This window comes from Neovison vison, chromosome 1 (assembly GCF_020171115.1).
Source record: "Neovison vison isolate M4711 chromosome 1, ASM_NN_V1, whole genome shotgun sequence".
Taxonomy (NCBI): domain Eukaryota; kingdom Metazoa; phylum Chordata; class Mammalia; order Carnivora; family Mustelidae; genus Neogale; species Neogale vison.
In genome coordinates this window covers 267,718,424-267,733,888 of record NC_058091.1, presented here as the reverse complement: position 1 = coordinate 267,733,888, position 15,465 = coordinate 267,718,424, and the positions used below count along the sequence as shown (strand labels likewise).

The 15,465-nt window shown below is 39.6% G+C and overlaps 1 protein-coding gene across 4 annotated transcripts in view; it reads right to left on the bottom strand.

Moving 5' to 3' along the window:
- Window positions 1-15,465, bottom strand: part of EBF1 (EBF transcription factor 1) — a 384,990-nt gene that overhangs the window by 32,426 nt on the left and 337,099 nt on the right. For all 4 annotated transcript variants that reach the window (XM_044230428.1, XM_044230435.1, XM_044230443.1 and 1 more), the window contains exon 11: window positions 315-403. In XM_044230428.1, the coding sequence (XP_044086363.1) occupies window positions 315-403 (89 nt within the window). The remainder of the gene's footprint in view (window positions 1-314; window positions 404-15,465) is intronic.

Genomic DNA, 15,465 nt, shown 5'->3' with positions numbered 1-15,465 from the left:
GCAATTGACATGCTATGTGATCTTGGGCAAATGATTTGATGTCTCTTTGCTTGATTATTTTCTTCTCTAAAATGGAGGTAACACCTACCAAACTCAGAGGGTTTTGAAAGGAAGAAATAGCATCATGGAGGTAAAATCAGTATAACACTTTTGGTATTGTTTTGGTATTGTTTACCTTGCAGTACCAAGCACACAAAGCCCACAGATATTGAGCTGTTTGTCTATGAACTAATTTTTATCAACAGCAAAGTTTTCTGCTAATCACCTAAACCCATGTGTCCAGAGACCATGACCCAATAAAGAGATATCCTGACCTTTGGTAAACGCTCAGGGTCACCAGGGTGCCGAGGAATGACCTTCTGTAACCTCTGGAAACCATAATCGATGGTGGGTTCGTTGAGCGCTGCAATGAAGAAGTCACATGGTTAGAACAATCTCAGGAAATAAAGCAGACCACAACACTGATGGTATGGAAATAAGCAGGAGTCCAAAGTTTAAGTTACACTTCTGAATTAGATCATGAGATGATCAGATGCTCAATTCCCCCCCCCCCCACTGAACATTTCTACGGTCTACTTCTGCTATTGACCATGGTAGGCAGTGATTTGCTCAAAAGAACAGTAATAGCAGGTCCCAAACTCTGTTTTTCTGGCCAAATTCCATATTCCTTACATCACCAAAAATAGAAAGTAAAATGGCATTCGATGTGAAGTTTTAGGATTCACTAGTGAGCAGCTCAGGTCAAAATCCTCAAGGGCTTGACTGAGGGTAGCTATAGATTATAAACAGCAGGAGAAGAACAAGTACTTGCTTAGCTGAAAACTCTCTGGTAGGCCTCAGCAGGTACATCTCAGTCCCTCTATGGCAATGTAGCCTGCGACCATGTGGTGAGGGGCAGGGAGATGCAATCTTCTTGGCATAGGAAGCCGATTCTCCCCTTGGATTGAGTCTGCAAGGTGATAGGTGTTGAACATGCCCTTGATACAACACCCTCACATCTAAAGTGACAGCCGCGTTCACCAACATTAATTTTATTTCAGGAAGAAGACCGGCCTCTGTGGAGTACTAGCTTGAAACAGCGGGGTCTCCAAGGAAAATTCTTCAAAAGACTAGAAGAAGAGCAAACCTGTAATAATATTTGGAGACAATGGTCCTTATTATATGCATACTGTCCACACTCTCTTCAAAGCAGACTTAAATTAAATGTGTGATATGCAGTGGACTCTGGAAATTTTTAAAAATTTCTTCCCGAGATATGAAATATCTTCAACCTTCCTCATCTGACCAGGAAAAGATGGCAGATCTGTTCTTTACCCACGTCCCCCTTATCCTTTAAGTGATAAGTAGGTGGGTGGGTGTTTTTCTTCTTTTCTTTTTTAGTGTAACGAACGTTTTCAACCACATATTTTCTCCCATACTGAGTAAAAAGACAGTCTTTGTAGTTCTGACATTTAGCTATACATTAGAAAACAAGTTGCCACATGCTTTACTTAAAATGCATTTCCATTAACCTAAATTTTAAAAGTAAGATTCATACTACTACTAACTTTAAAAAACTGTATTAAATTCAAATAGGTCCCAAGGCTAATGGAAGCAATTTGTATACCAACCCAAACTGACTGGCCCACTTTTCAAAATACAGGTATGATAATCTTGTGGTTTTAAAAGGACATTTAAATTGAAAGACTGTGAATTTAGTACATAATTATACCAATAGAACCCTTTAACTTGTCAACTTGTAAATCTAAAAGGCTATCAATCATTTCTAAAGAGGAAATAAACCTTAAAATTCCTTGATTGACAGTGCTTACTTTTTATGTAATGAAAAAAAAGGCAAAAAAAAAAAAAAAAAAGAAAAAAAAAAGCTGTGTAAAGTGGCCAGAAATCCATTTACAAAAGTACATTGTTTTACATAGGTGAGTAAAAAGCCAATAATTACACCTCCAAAAGACACATAAATCAGAGTAAGTACTTTTTCCTCACTTGTATATTTTAAGTTGGAGTGAACTTCATATAACTTTTTATTGAAAAGATTTTTTCCCAAATGCAATGGTTATTGAAGTTGTTAATAGAGTAGCATTTTCATTTAAGACAATGTAATCATTTTTGCAAATATGAGATTTAGGTATCTTCTTCCCCCTTCCCCCACTTCCAAACAGTAAACTTTCAACCTGTCTCTTGTGGAAATTAACTAAAATTATACCCAGGTGTACCAAATTTCTCTATCTATACTAGTATATGAGTTAAGGCACAATATTTATTATTCCTCCCATTTTATGAATTACTTTCTAAACCCTTGAGAAGAATTCTTTTTTCAAATTAGATGTGTAGAGAAAAAGCCATAGAACTCTTTATGCAGGGAAGCTGTTACTCATAAAATCCACAGTACTTACTCAAGAAATGCAGGAAAGAGACAGGAATGAGCACCTAGGTTTAAGTTATATATCACATCCATCCCCCACCCATAATACTAATTGCCATCAAAGATGTTTAACCATAAAAATAGCTTTAGACAATTAAATATATCATTTTAATATCTGAAGACATAATTCAGCATCCTGAAAATTCTAATTCTTGGTTTTATTATTTTCATCTAAGCCACCATTAAACTTGAGTTGTTGACCTACTCCTACAGTTGTTTGCATAATAAATTAATTCCTGCTGTGTCAAGAAACCCGTTATGGTTAAATGAATGACTGTCTGACGTACAGTGGGGAGGATGTGTTTCTCTGTCCATCCAGCCAACTCACAGCGCAATGACAAACACTTAATATCTGCAACTAAAAGAACCAATTCAAATATCATATGGACCTAATAGCTAAAGAGCTGAGGAGAAGTTATTCTGCTGCCACAAAGAGTAATTGGGTTAGATATATTAAGCCCATTATTCAAAGGAAAACAAGCATCCACTCTATGAAGTATACTATGGGAGGGGGTATATTTCAGATAGTAAGACAAAAAACGGGTTCCTGAGTGAGAGGGTCCATCTGATAAAAAGACTGTTACTTAAAAACAAAACAACTGAAACCAGATTAAATGTCTAGGGAGAAGGATGGTTAAATCATGGCATACCCGTGGAATGGAATATGATCAGTCCTCAAAAGCAATGCCATAGGGAAAAAAACAGTTACTGACATCTAAAATATTGCTAGGCTAACAAACAGATTACAGGAGCATATGTACAATATGGTTACTTTAAATAAATTTTTTAAAAAAGACTGTATTTATTTATTTATTTGTCAGAGAGGGAGAGAGAGCCCAAGCAGTGGGAGTGGTAGGCAGAAGGAGAAGCAGGCTCCTCACTGAGCAGGGAGCCCGACAGCCTGATGAGGGACTCAGTCCCAGGACCCTGGGATCATGACCTGAGCCAAAGGCAGACGCTTAACCAACTGAGCCACCCAAGTGTCCCACAACATGGTGACTCTTAAAAAACTGAACATACATAGAATTTAAAAATGCATCTGTGTATAAACTGCCTAACGGTAGTTATTTCTAAAAAAGTGGATCTTGAAGTGCTTTTCTTCCTTCTCTTTGGCTGTGCATTCTCCGAGCTTTCCACAATGAACATATATTACTTTTATAATCAGAGAAAAAGGTTAAAAGCAAGAAATTGTTGCTGAGATGGAATTTGACCTCCTTGTATAAAGTAATGACATAAGAAACTATGCCTTAAAAGGGGTCTGTATAGCCTTTAATAACCTTGCATAGGTTATTACAGACCATAAGAAAAATAAGTAGTATACTTTTGGCCAGTTGTATAAATATGTGACTATTCATAAACTCTCTGAAAATCAACAGAGAGGGTAACGAGGAGGAATCATAAAGAATGGTATATTTATTTCATCAGCGGGGGTAGTTGTACCTCAGGGACATACGTCTACTCTGCAAGAATGTAATATAAAGTTAATCCTCCAACAAAGTGACCTCATTGTATTCAAGCACAGGGATCAGGAGGCACCAGTAGAAATGGGACTAATCAATTTTCCCCCCTAAAAGTTGGGACAATTCCGAGAATCTAGTAGAGAAAGAAAAAAAAAAAACTTAATTGAGCATAATTAACTACAAATAAAGAAGCATGAGCATCTTAGGTTGAAAAAGGAAAAGCAGATGAAGCTATAAACTACAAAAGGAGTGCAAGGATAAGATAGCCTTATGAGACTCTGCTTCCACACACCCTGTCCACAGTGTCTAAAAAGGGCTGCAGAAGGTGTTGTCCTAAACCAGGCACTGACAGTAGCAGAATAAGGGACGCTCAGAGCGTTAGGAAAATCTGGGATCCCACAATTAAAAAGGCCCCATTTTACAATCACAAGAATAGAGTGGGAGCAATGTTGGCATTTGAAAATTTCCACAAGATAGTATATTCTCCATCGATTCAATCATCAGTCCCTGTGCTAACCATGTGTCCAGGTGGCATGTGTAGGAATTAACTGTTTGGTGTCGCAACACCAAAAACCCTGGAAAGGAAACTTCCTGAAAGGTGTCTGTCATCCAACCCCAGCAGAGGGATGAACTACTCTGTAGAGTCAGAACACAGCTTCCCTCCCTTCAGAAGTGTACCCTCTTGCCCTCCTGAGGTTCAGCTGGTGGGTTCCCACCTCTGTTCCCGTTTTGTAGGAAGCATTCACTAGGGTCATACTACATACACTTCACAGGACACATGGATTTAAGAGCAATCAGCCTATTGAGGGACCACAGACATTTGACTTCAAGTTGTTTTCCACTGTCCTGTTTAAACTTGGAGATAGATACAAGTTAGCTGAGTAAGTTCACTAGGATTCTATGGAGCTGTGTCCATATGCCACAACCATAAGTCTGGAACTTTCCTATAAATGCACAGAAAGCAAGAGCAAATTCCTACAAAGGAAAGCAAGTTTCCAGGCGGGTGCACTGGGGCTGAGACTGTAGAAGAGTCCTTTCAGAGCTATGGTATGTTACTGGGGAGTGGAGGTTGGTAGAAAGCGTATGATATATGCATGGGGTTGGCATTTCAGGGACATCAAAGTCATTACTTTTCTTTTCTTTTTTTTAAGGTTTTATTTATTTATTTGACACAGAGATCACAAGTAGGCAGAGAGGCAGGCAGAGAGAGAGAAGGGGAAGCAGGCTCCGTGCTGAGCAGAGAGCCCGATGCGGGGCTTGATCCCAGGACCCTGAGATCATGACCTGAGCCAAAGGCAGAGGCTTAACCCAGTGAGCCACCCAGGTGCCCCCGAAGTCATTACTTTTCAAAGAGTAAAAGTTACTTAAATGGTTAAAAAAAAATCAGGGGCACCTGGGAGGCTCAGTCAGTTAAGCATCTAACTCTTGATTTCTGCTTAGGTCATGATCTCTGGACCCTGAGACTGAGCCCCACACTGGGCTCCGCGCTCAGCCAGGTGTCTGCTCTCTTCCTCTGAATGTCCCCTCCCTCTGTCTCTCTCTCTTCCCCCCTTCCCAGTGCCCTTGTACGCCTGCTTGTATGTGCACGCTTTCTAAAATAAATAAATAAATCTTAAAAAAAAAAATAAAAACAAACCCCTGCATTTGACCTTGTGCTTATCAATGGCTTTGGGTACCTTCCCAATCTCACAATCTCAGACTCCCCTAAAGCAAACCAGTAACTTTCTATGCAGAACCAATCTAAGCAGAGCCCTTCTTCAGGCTTCAGCTGAGGTCCTGGTCTGGACGGAACAGCTCTGGTTATACAAAACTATTGTTTACAGTGTCCAAATGTTCACGCAGCGTGAAATGCTATATGCAAAGAACGATGAAAATAATACAACTCGATCTTATGCAGTAATACTAATGACAAGATTACAAAATCCATTCAAAACATCTGGGAATGAGTAAATCCTAACTAAATATATGTGCCGTTTGTGGCCTTTTCATGCCTTTAGTCTTTTTTTTTCCCCCCCTAATCCACTTCACAAGCACATCAAATAAGGAAATTCTCTTTAAGGGGATTTATGTGCAAATTAAAATCATGTAGTCAAGAAGGATGTATTCTCAGTTTTGAAAACTGATTTTTCTCTTTTCAGAGTTTCTTTTCAGAGAAATCACTCCTCCGTCCTCCTTAACTTCTCAAATTCGTATTCCTGGAAACAATGGAAACGAGGGGCTGGTGAGCTGGGTTCACAAACAGCACAGGAAAAGTGCCGTTGTGCCATTCCCATGTTAGTGCGCAGAGTTCCCCTGCTTTTATAGCTCAGCGACTCACTGCAGCGCTTTAACATATTTCTGGGGTTTTAATTTCCTTTTTTTAATGGTTGTGTGACATGATGTCATTTTGACTGGAAATAAAAAGAAATGCAGATATTAGGAAGGTAATATTTATATTCTATTGCCATTTAATGTCCAAACAAATATCTAGACTCTATGCCAAGTAATAAATAAAACCTCATAGCAGAGGCAATGATAAAACCAGCACCTGGGTCTCCAAGCTTCCCTGGTGACTACTCTATATTTGAACTAAAGGAGTAACAGCGGAGCATTTCCCTTCCAGGCAGATCCATTCTGGGCACGAGAGTTATTACATATGTGTTAGGCGAGGCTTTTTGTTCCATAATGGCCCCATTTTTTCCCTCAGTCACTAAATTAACAACCAGAGGTAAACAATAAAACAGCAAGCTATCTTCACAAACCTATCTTTAAGACTGACTTTAAAATATATAAAGCGAAAAATCAACCACAAACCTAAACAAGAGCCAGAAATACGGTTAATGAAGAAATTGGAAGAAATTGGTTGCATTTCCAGCCCCTTGGCTATTTCATTATCTTCCTAGATGTCTAGAGCATGGACGGTATTCCGGTCGCCTCTTCTGAGGAAGGGATGCCTTCCCAAAGAAACCTAGAACCAAACCCGTTGCAAGAGGAGCCCTGCTTCCCATGTGAAGTACCTGCACTGCCCGGTGCCCGGCCTCAGGAGCCGGTGAGGCCCAGGAGAGGTTTGGGAAGAAGCTCACTGGACTGCAGAAAACTGTCCCTGGACTCAGAAGGGTGTCAGAAATGAAGCTAACATGGGCACAATTTACCAACACAGGAGCCAAAGGAAAATTTCTAACCTGGATTTATTTGAACATGCCATGACTTCTTATTTGTAGTCTTCAGACTTCTGGCTGCGTGGCAACAATTTTGAGATTCAAAGATTAAGTGAGGGAATGACCGCCTCTCTCTACTGAAGGTGCATTCAGAGCGACTAGGTAGGTTCATGGCAAGGAGTGGAGCTGGGGGAGCATGCAAGGTACACACCGACGAGAGAAAGTGAGCTGGAAAGAGGACCGGGAGCAGAGCCCAGGATGTTGGAGCGCGGCGGCTCTTGGGAGAAAGAGATGGAAGACGCTGAAGCCTGGCAGCCAGAATGCGAAGAACCTGTGTACACTGGGGAACTAATAACTCTTCCAGAAGCAAAACAATCAAGAACAGGAAGAAAGAGTTAAGAGTGACTTGGTTTTGTTTTTTAAAATGGAAGCAGTTTTATTGCTTCGCTGCATCTAAAACAAATACATTCTTGCCGTATAAAAAAATACAAAAGAAATCCTATTCATATAGAGTCATTATTTATATCAGTATATATGCTTTCAGACATTTTCACAATACTGTTTTATATAGATATAGGTTCTATACATATTTATATCCACCTCGTTCTTTTTAAGGGTCGTAATATATTGCATTATATAGATGGCCATAATTTCTGTAACAAATCCCCTGTTAATGGGGACTTACGCTTCCTCCCCTCCACACACCAGATTTTCACTGATTTAATGAACAACACTTGGGTGAAATTCATGGATAAAAGAGTATGCACATTTCAAGTCTTTTGATACGTATACTTCCTAAGTATCCTTTACCAAATCAACGCTAACTCACACTTTGACAGGTTACAACTAATTTTTAAGATTTTTGCATCCTAAACCTTGTGTATTCTCTAAGTTCTAAGGACCTCTGAAGATTTTTAATAGATGTTAACGACCATAATGATTAGTTGTTGAGGTGTCATTTTTAAACATACCTTGAGGTCATACAAGACCCTTTTCCCAGTAATATCAAGGGCTTAATAGACTTTAGCACAGTGATTCCTTCAAGATGCCATCACACAGAAGTAAAAAGTCACTACTCCCAATTCTAAGATGAGAAACTGAGGCACAGACAGTGCTGGCTATATAAATCAGAACAAAAGCCTCACTGCTTTACTTACTCTTCCAGAAGGACCACTGTATTTTCATACGGATGAGTCCTAGTTTGCAACATAGTGACAAGTTCTGCTTGCACATCGATTCAATGGCTTCTTTCTTGCTAAATTTCTGTGAAACAGAAACCCAGCCTGGGGAAGAACTCCAGTGCCCCGACTCCTGATTTCGTGCAGGTAAACGAGTCACTCAACCTGACTTCTTGACTTAAAGCTCACCATCAACAAGCACAGACCTTCTGGAGGAGGAGGCCACCCTGGTATTTTAAACTTTCCCCACAAGTGATCAAGAAACTGTTTTCTGTCAGGTTTGAGTTGGGCTCTTGGAGGTTGATCTGTCTTTTGGGGAAAAGAGAACATGGAACACTGCTGAGCTACATCATACCCACTTACTTCCTATCACAAGCGGTTGGTATTTTCTAGATGATACTTGGTGAGAAAGTCACCAGCAGAAGTAGAGCATCTCTTCACAAACAGACCCCTTCCTTGCCCTGGAGGGTTACACTCTATCTAAAATGGGAAGTAGGTGAACGTACAATAATTAGGGAAAACTGTACTGCTCTCTAATTGTAATAAAGTTGATGAGAAAAGTTGCCCCTGTTATTGCATATGATGTGCTCTGAACGGCCTGGCCTTTCAGGAACCTTAATTTAGATTTCCAAATTTGATACAGGTTTAAGACTAAAATTAAATCCCTCAAGCAAACAGAAGCTTAAAGATCTTCATGATTTTTTTTTTTCTGGCCTTTCAATCTTTCTACTTTAGAGTTAAGAAAAAAAAAAATGGATCATTTATGATTAGGTCTCAAAGCCAGATTCGCTCATTTGAACTAGAAGAGAAGGATGGTTTTCGCTGTGTAATGGATGACGGTGTTTAAGTATCGAAAGCCAACACAGTCTGTCTTTCTTAGCATTTAAGGAGAAATCCATAATTTCCTTCCCAACTGGCATATCTTCTGATGTAACAAGAATAATATTCTCTCTATAATTGTTCTTCAGATTTCTTCCCAAAGAGTTTTGACAATAACTGTTATCAAGGGGGTAAAATCACCCAGCCTGTCTGATAAACATGTTTCTTTGCGTTCCCACCCCAGTGAGTGCTTGACACCGTACTTTTATCATCCAGTGTGTGTTCAGAATGAGCTTAGAACAGCAATTGCTGGGAATAGGCAGGCGATAAACCGCATTGATTTAACACATCTTGTTTTCAATCATGCTTGGATTTTCTGAGCACGCATTTTTCCTGTACTCTGGCTTGTAGCTTTTATCTGACGAGCTGATCCCTTTTCACTGGAAAATGAAAAGGTCGCACAATAAGACACGGTTTACTGGAACTTGAACACGCACCAGGGAAAGTATTTTAGATAAATACTGTCAGACATAGTGGAGCTGAATTTCAACAACACAATTGCTAAACAACAATACTTATTACTCTCCTAGAACAAGCTACCAGTAACTTATGGCTCTCAGCAGGGAACAGCACCAAGTCCAGACTCCAAAGCTAAACAACCCTTCGCTGAGCCCCGCGTTAACCAAGCACAGAGTTCTGGGCTGAGGTCCTACTTGTGATTGTTAATATCATGGTTTTATGAGACAACTCAAAAAACTACTCCCACTGTTCACAGAGCTATTTCCTCTGAACCAGCAGACAGGTTTCAGAAGAGCTGGATAATGAAGTTATTAAAGCAGGGCTCTGTAGACAGACCAAGAGGGGGAAAAAGTGCCAAGAAAAGTGAAATAAAAGTGACTCCAAACAATCCATTAATTCCACTAATAAGACAGGAGTGTACTTGTAACTGGGATTAGGGATTAGAGGATTAACTGATTATTTGGTAATATTTTAATAAGTCATGGCGTACTCATAACAAGTATGTTATGTAGAGAACTGCAATGGCTTTACAGATAAGCCTGGACATCATTATCAGGCTAAACTCCAACTAAATGGCATCTTGATATAAAATAAATGAAGTCAACCTTTTTCAGTATTGACTCAACCTACATGATTATTATTGCTGTGTATCATTAGCATTCAACTCAGCCAGAAAGTCTCTTCTACCTGAATGGGAGTCAGAATCCTTTTCTTTTTAGCCTTAACACACATTCTCAATGTATCTTTATTCATTATCTACTCCAAATCTTCTCAAATTTTCCCCATGCACAGTTCCTTAGGCAGCTCAGCGATCTTTTTGCGATGCCTCTAAGAAAAAAGAAATGCCCAACAGCTCTGTTTATTAACTACTTAGGTCCAAACAGCCTAATATTTATCCTAATAAATTAGCAGCCATTTAAAAAAAAAAGAAATTGGAGGACAAATAATATGGTAATATTTTTCTTTCATTCTAAAGTAATCACAATTGCTTTCTAATGGGATACTTACATGTGCTCCTGTTGAGCACTGTGTAACTTCTCAGATCTTGGAATAAGATTGGATACCACCACCCTCTTTTCTCTTCTGCATTAATTTTTACATGAGACTTCCTTCTCATGTAATTGCTGATAACTCAGCTTTGCAAAGCTATGACACCATCAAAAGGATTGCAGTATGATCTAATGGGAAGCTATGAGCTACCTTGGACTAGTCATTTGTGTGGTATCCAACAGACTTCGTGTTACCTGTTTCTCTCAACCTGAAAATATCACAGGGCACCCCTGTGATGCTAAGATATAAGAATCAATTGTATTCATCCATGTATGTTTTTTCCTCTAATAATAATGATCACAATAACAACATCAGCTAAACATCTCTGAAGAATTTACTAAGAGCCACGCACTTTACATGGCTTAAACTGTCTAATCTTGACCACAACCCTGAACAAACAACTCCTGTTATTCCTACTGCACAGAGAAGGCAACGGAGACTTCGAGGAATTAAGGACCTTGCCCAAGTCCACAGAACTGAGGAGCGAAAAACCAGGGATTCAAACCCAAGCAGTCTGGTTCCAAAGCCCTGCTCTTAATCTCTTCACTAGATCAGACAAGTCAGGTCAACTAAGAAGCCTCCAGAACAGGCTTTTAATAATTTTGGCCTCCTGGTATTTTCCTGTGCCATTCTTGCTCCCCATATCCCTTTCTTATCTGCAATCTATTCTAGTCCTTCCTTTGTCTTAACATTTATCCCATAGAAAACTTTGTCACCTACTCCAGACTTCATTTGACTTCCATTTCTCTAACAGCACACTCTTCTTCCCTTTGTGCTAACCTTTTTGAAGTGAACACAGCTAGATTTCATCCAGGCTACCTTACTGACCAGTGACGTGCCCTTTGGGAATATCACTTAACTGTCCCTTTATCTATAAAGGGAAGATTTGATGCTTGTACAGAGCTTAGCACATAATAAATACTCAGCAGGCAGTTATTATTACTATTAATAGGATACCTGCCATGTGCTAGAATAGGGGCAGATGTGGGCAACACAGGATTAATTAGACTATGTATTTCCAACTCTCAAGGAAATACAGACTCTAGAGGGACAGAAAGACATAGCCATATTTCAAAAACAATGTGATAAATGAGATGCAGTATTCTAGGAGAACATCAAGTATGTTTCACTTGTCCCTGGGGTTCAACCTTTCTTCCCCCACTTATAGTAATTTGAAATTGTAGTTCAAAGAATTCACCATCTCTAATTCTCAGATATCACTCCAAAATAGAGCTCTACCTGGGGTAGGACACAACTGCTTTAAAACACCATAAATCCTGTGACCAGATGGGAACAAAGAAAAAGGTAGGAAACACCTAATGAAGATGGGATTTTTTCCCAGATTTGGGATATGTTAAATTGCTTAATTCAATAAAATTGGATTCTCGCTGTATATAAGGTGTATGATTAAGAAGATAAAAAGAAATAGAATTACAACCCAGGTCCAATTTCCTGCATCCCCAGCTCGGCACTTTTCAGTTGGAAAAACTCTTCTCGGCAACACAATGTATCCTTGAGGAGGGCATAGTCCAGTGGGGAACCAGGCCTATATGTAATCAGCACAGAAGATGGAAAAAAATAATCCTCTGTAGTGCAATCAGGTACATATTTACCAAAGAAGTCATATGTGAGCCAGATGCAAAAGATAAATAGAATTTTTCTATAAAAAATGGTGGGAAAAGCATCCCAGGCAAAAGGAACAACATGAGCAAAGACCCAGAACTATAAAAGGACATGATGTGTTCTCATAAGGCTCAATAATATGGTTTTGGGAGTCACAGCTTATGCACTGGGAGTAGAGTACTGAAGAGTAGCCATGAGTATTGTATTAGCCTTGAGTGCCACTGAAGACTTTATCCGGTAGGCAACAAGGAGCTATTTCAGGTTTCCCATACCATAAGGGTAACATAATCACATCTATATTTCAAAGACCTAACCAAAGGAGTCCAATGAAAGGAGGATTTTAAGGTCAGTACTTTTGTAATAATCCACATGTAAAGTGAATGACCACCTAATGCTGGCATGGTCATGGAGAAAATGTAGATTTCAGAGGTATTTTAGAATAAAATGCACATGACTTCCGTAACATATTAGGTGTGAGGAATAAGAAAGAACAGAGAATTACTGACATTTCTAATTTATCCAAGTGGCTAGAGTAGCCACTCAACAAGATAAAGAATGCAAAAAGAAAATTGCAATGGAAGGAAAAAATCATGAATTCAATTTCAAACATGATTTTTAGGTGCCAGTAGGACATCCATGTGAAAATCTTTAGTAGGCAGTTGGAAACAAAGGATTAAAACTCGGGTAAAAGATCAAGAATGAAGCTGATATTATAGGTAATGTCAAGATACAGGTAACAGCTAAAATTACTGGTATGAGAATAAAACCAGGGACAGACAGTGCTACTGTAAACACTAACATTTAAGGAAATTAGAAAAAAGATTCAGAGGCAGAAGGACAAAGCCAGGTCAAAACAGTAGAAGGAATACCAGGAGAGAATAATGGAATTGAAATCAAATGTGAGACTTAAAGTGAAAGGGGTCATCCACACCATCTAGTAGAGCAGGTAATCAACCAGGAGACGGCAGAGGTGAAACTGTCAAGGTAGACCATTCTTAGATCGTCAGTGTAGGTGGCAAACACAACTTCAGGAGACTCTTGAATGCCTTAATCCAGAGGCTCCAGTTTTCTTAACAACCTCCAAACAAAGATCTGAGTGCACAAAGAGAGTAAGGGCTGTTGACAAACCTATATGACCAGGTGAAGCTTAGACAATCCTGAGAGGCAGAAGAGAGAGTAGAAGACGTTTAATTGAAGATTGGAGTCAACTCAGGCCTAAGAATACTGTAGAATTTCAGGTGCCCTGAGACAAAAGTTATGATGCGAAATTCACCTTCAGATCTGATCAATTTCTGTTAGTGTAGGAGTGCGGGGGGGGTGTTGAGGATGAAGCGATTTCCAAGGCTCTTTTTTTTTCCCCTGCTCCCAGTTTTGACACCTGTCTTTTAAGAAGTGGATGGAACTAAGTGAGTCACATACTGGTCACCCCAGTGAGGTTCTACTACTTCTAACCCACCCTAGATTTGGACTTGTAGACCACAGAGGAATGGGATTCTTTGACCCAAATATTGACAAAATACATCAGTATATGTAACCAGAATTTAATCTTCCTTGGATGCTGGTGGTCTTAATATTGGTCCCTGATGACTTAAAATCAATAGATGTTTAGTTAAGTAATTCACTTGTTTTGGAGTAACAGTTATTGTGTGGGCAATGGGTATGTGGCCACTTCCTCAATAACCCCATGTCTCCTGACAGAGTGAACATTACAATCACACATTTGTTGCTATTAGCTCATGAGATGCTGGAAACCAATTTTGAAAAGCACGTAATAAAGCACCACATAAAAAATAATGGTGTAATTACTTCTTGGTCAGGTTAAACCTACTATGACGATAAAAACCAAAGGGAGCAGCAAGCATCGTAAGTGGGTTTGCTGTAAATTTGACACTGCTTCTGACCTTCAGAAAGGAAAAGGCTTGAACCCACCCACCTAAGCCAGGTGCACAGAAGACTATTTGTGTTGTCTCTGAGTCTCTGTTTAAAACCCTATGCCAACTCTTTTTTTTTTTTTTTAAGCCTATGTCAACTCTTAAGAGCTAAAGAGAATGGGCCAGTCACCAAATTATTGACCCAAAGCCTTTCAGATTCCTATTTGAATTGAGGCCCCAAAGAGAAGGGACCTAGAAAACTGCATCAGAGAGCAATCACCATGCTGGTAGGATCTGTTCTCTAAATATAGAGGGAAAAGAAGGAAGTGGGGATCTAATTGGAAAATGGACCACAATGTCCAGGATGTCAAGGAAACACTGGCTATTGCTGATGATCTATGGGCAAGCACTGTGGTGGGCCACTAACATAAACACACTCCTCCACTTTTAGGCTGTGATCCTTTTCACTTCTGATCCCAAGAGCTTGAAGTCTTCCCTAATCCGCATGAAATGCCAAGGATAGGTAGGTGTAGCGGGAGAGAGGCTTAAAGTTATGCCAAAGACCCTTAAGGATGGTATGCCACAGCCCATATTTAAGGATATCATGATTGTTTTATTATTGAGTGAGGCTTTTCTTTATTTCCAGCTCCTGGGAAGAACTTTAGCTAATATCTCTGTTTAGCCCTTCTAAGAGCTGCAAATGGTTCTCCTAAGATATGTGCATCGTGAATAGACTTTATGACAGCATGCTGTTAGAGAATAGCATTAGTCTGCTGATAGAGCAATAGTGGACTAATTTTTACTAACAGAAGTGACTTCGAGAGGTTAAATTCTCAAGAGCTGAAACTTGCATGGAAATAAGCTTTACACTGATGGTTGGTGAGGAGTGAGGATGGTTTTTTGAAGGGCAAACTGGCTGTGGGTAGAGAGGAAGAAGGACCAAGCCCAGAGACTAAATCATCATTGAATTCAGAGACATCCCCCAGAGTAGGCCTGGTGGTCACACAAACTACTTGGAACAAGTCTATTTTTCCAAGTGGGCACAGACCCACACCAGGCTTGTCAGCTTTCAGAAACATCATTTCGTGTGTCAAGAAAACACCATTCCTGCTCTGACTCCCCTGGACCTTTTTCTTCCTTCAAATTAGAAGTAGAGACTGAAATTCTCCAAACTGCATCTCCTAATTCTCTCTAAACTGATGGGTGGGATAAAGCCTTTTAAAATGAAAAAATGGAAACAAGATAAAAGAAGTGATTTCCCTTCCATATTCTCTCTCTACAATCTCTCTGCCCCTATTGGAGGCTGGCAAATCTAAAGGAAATGAAAATACATATTTAACTCCATCTGTGGAATTCACTTTGTCTGAGGCCACTGTGTCAGATATC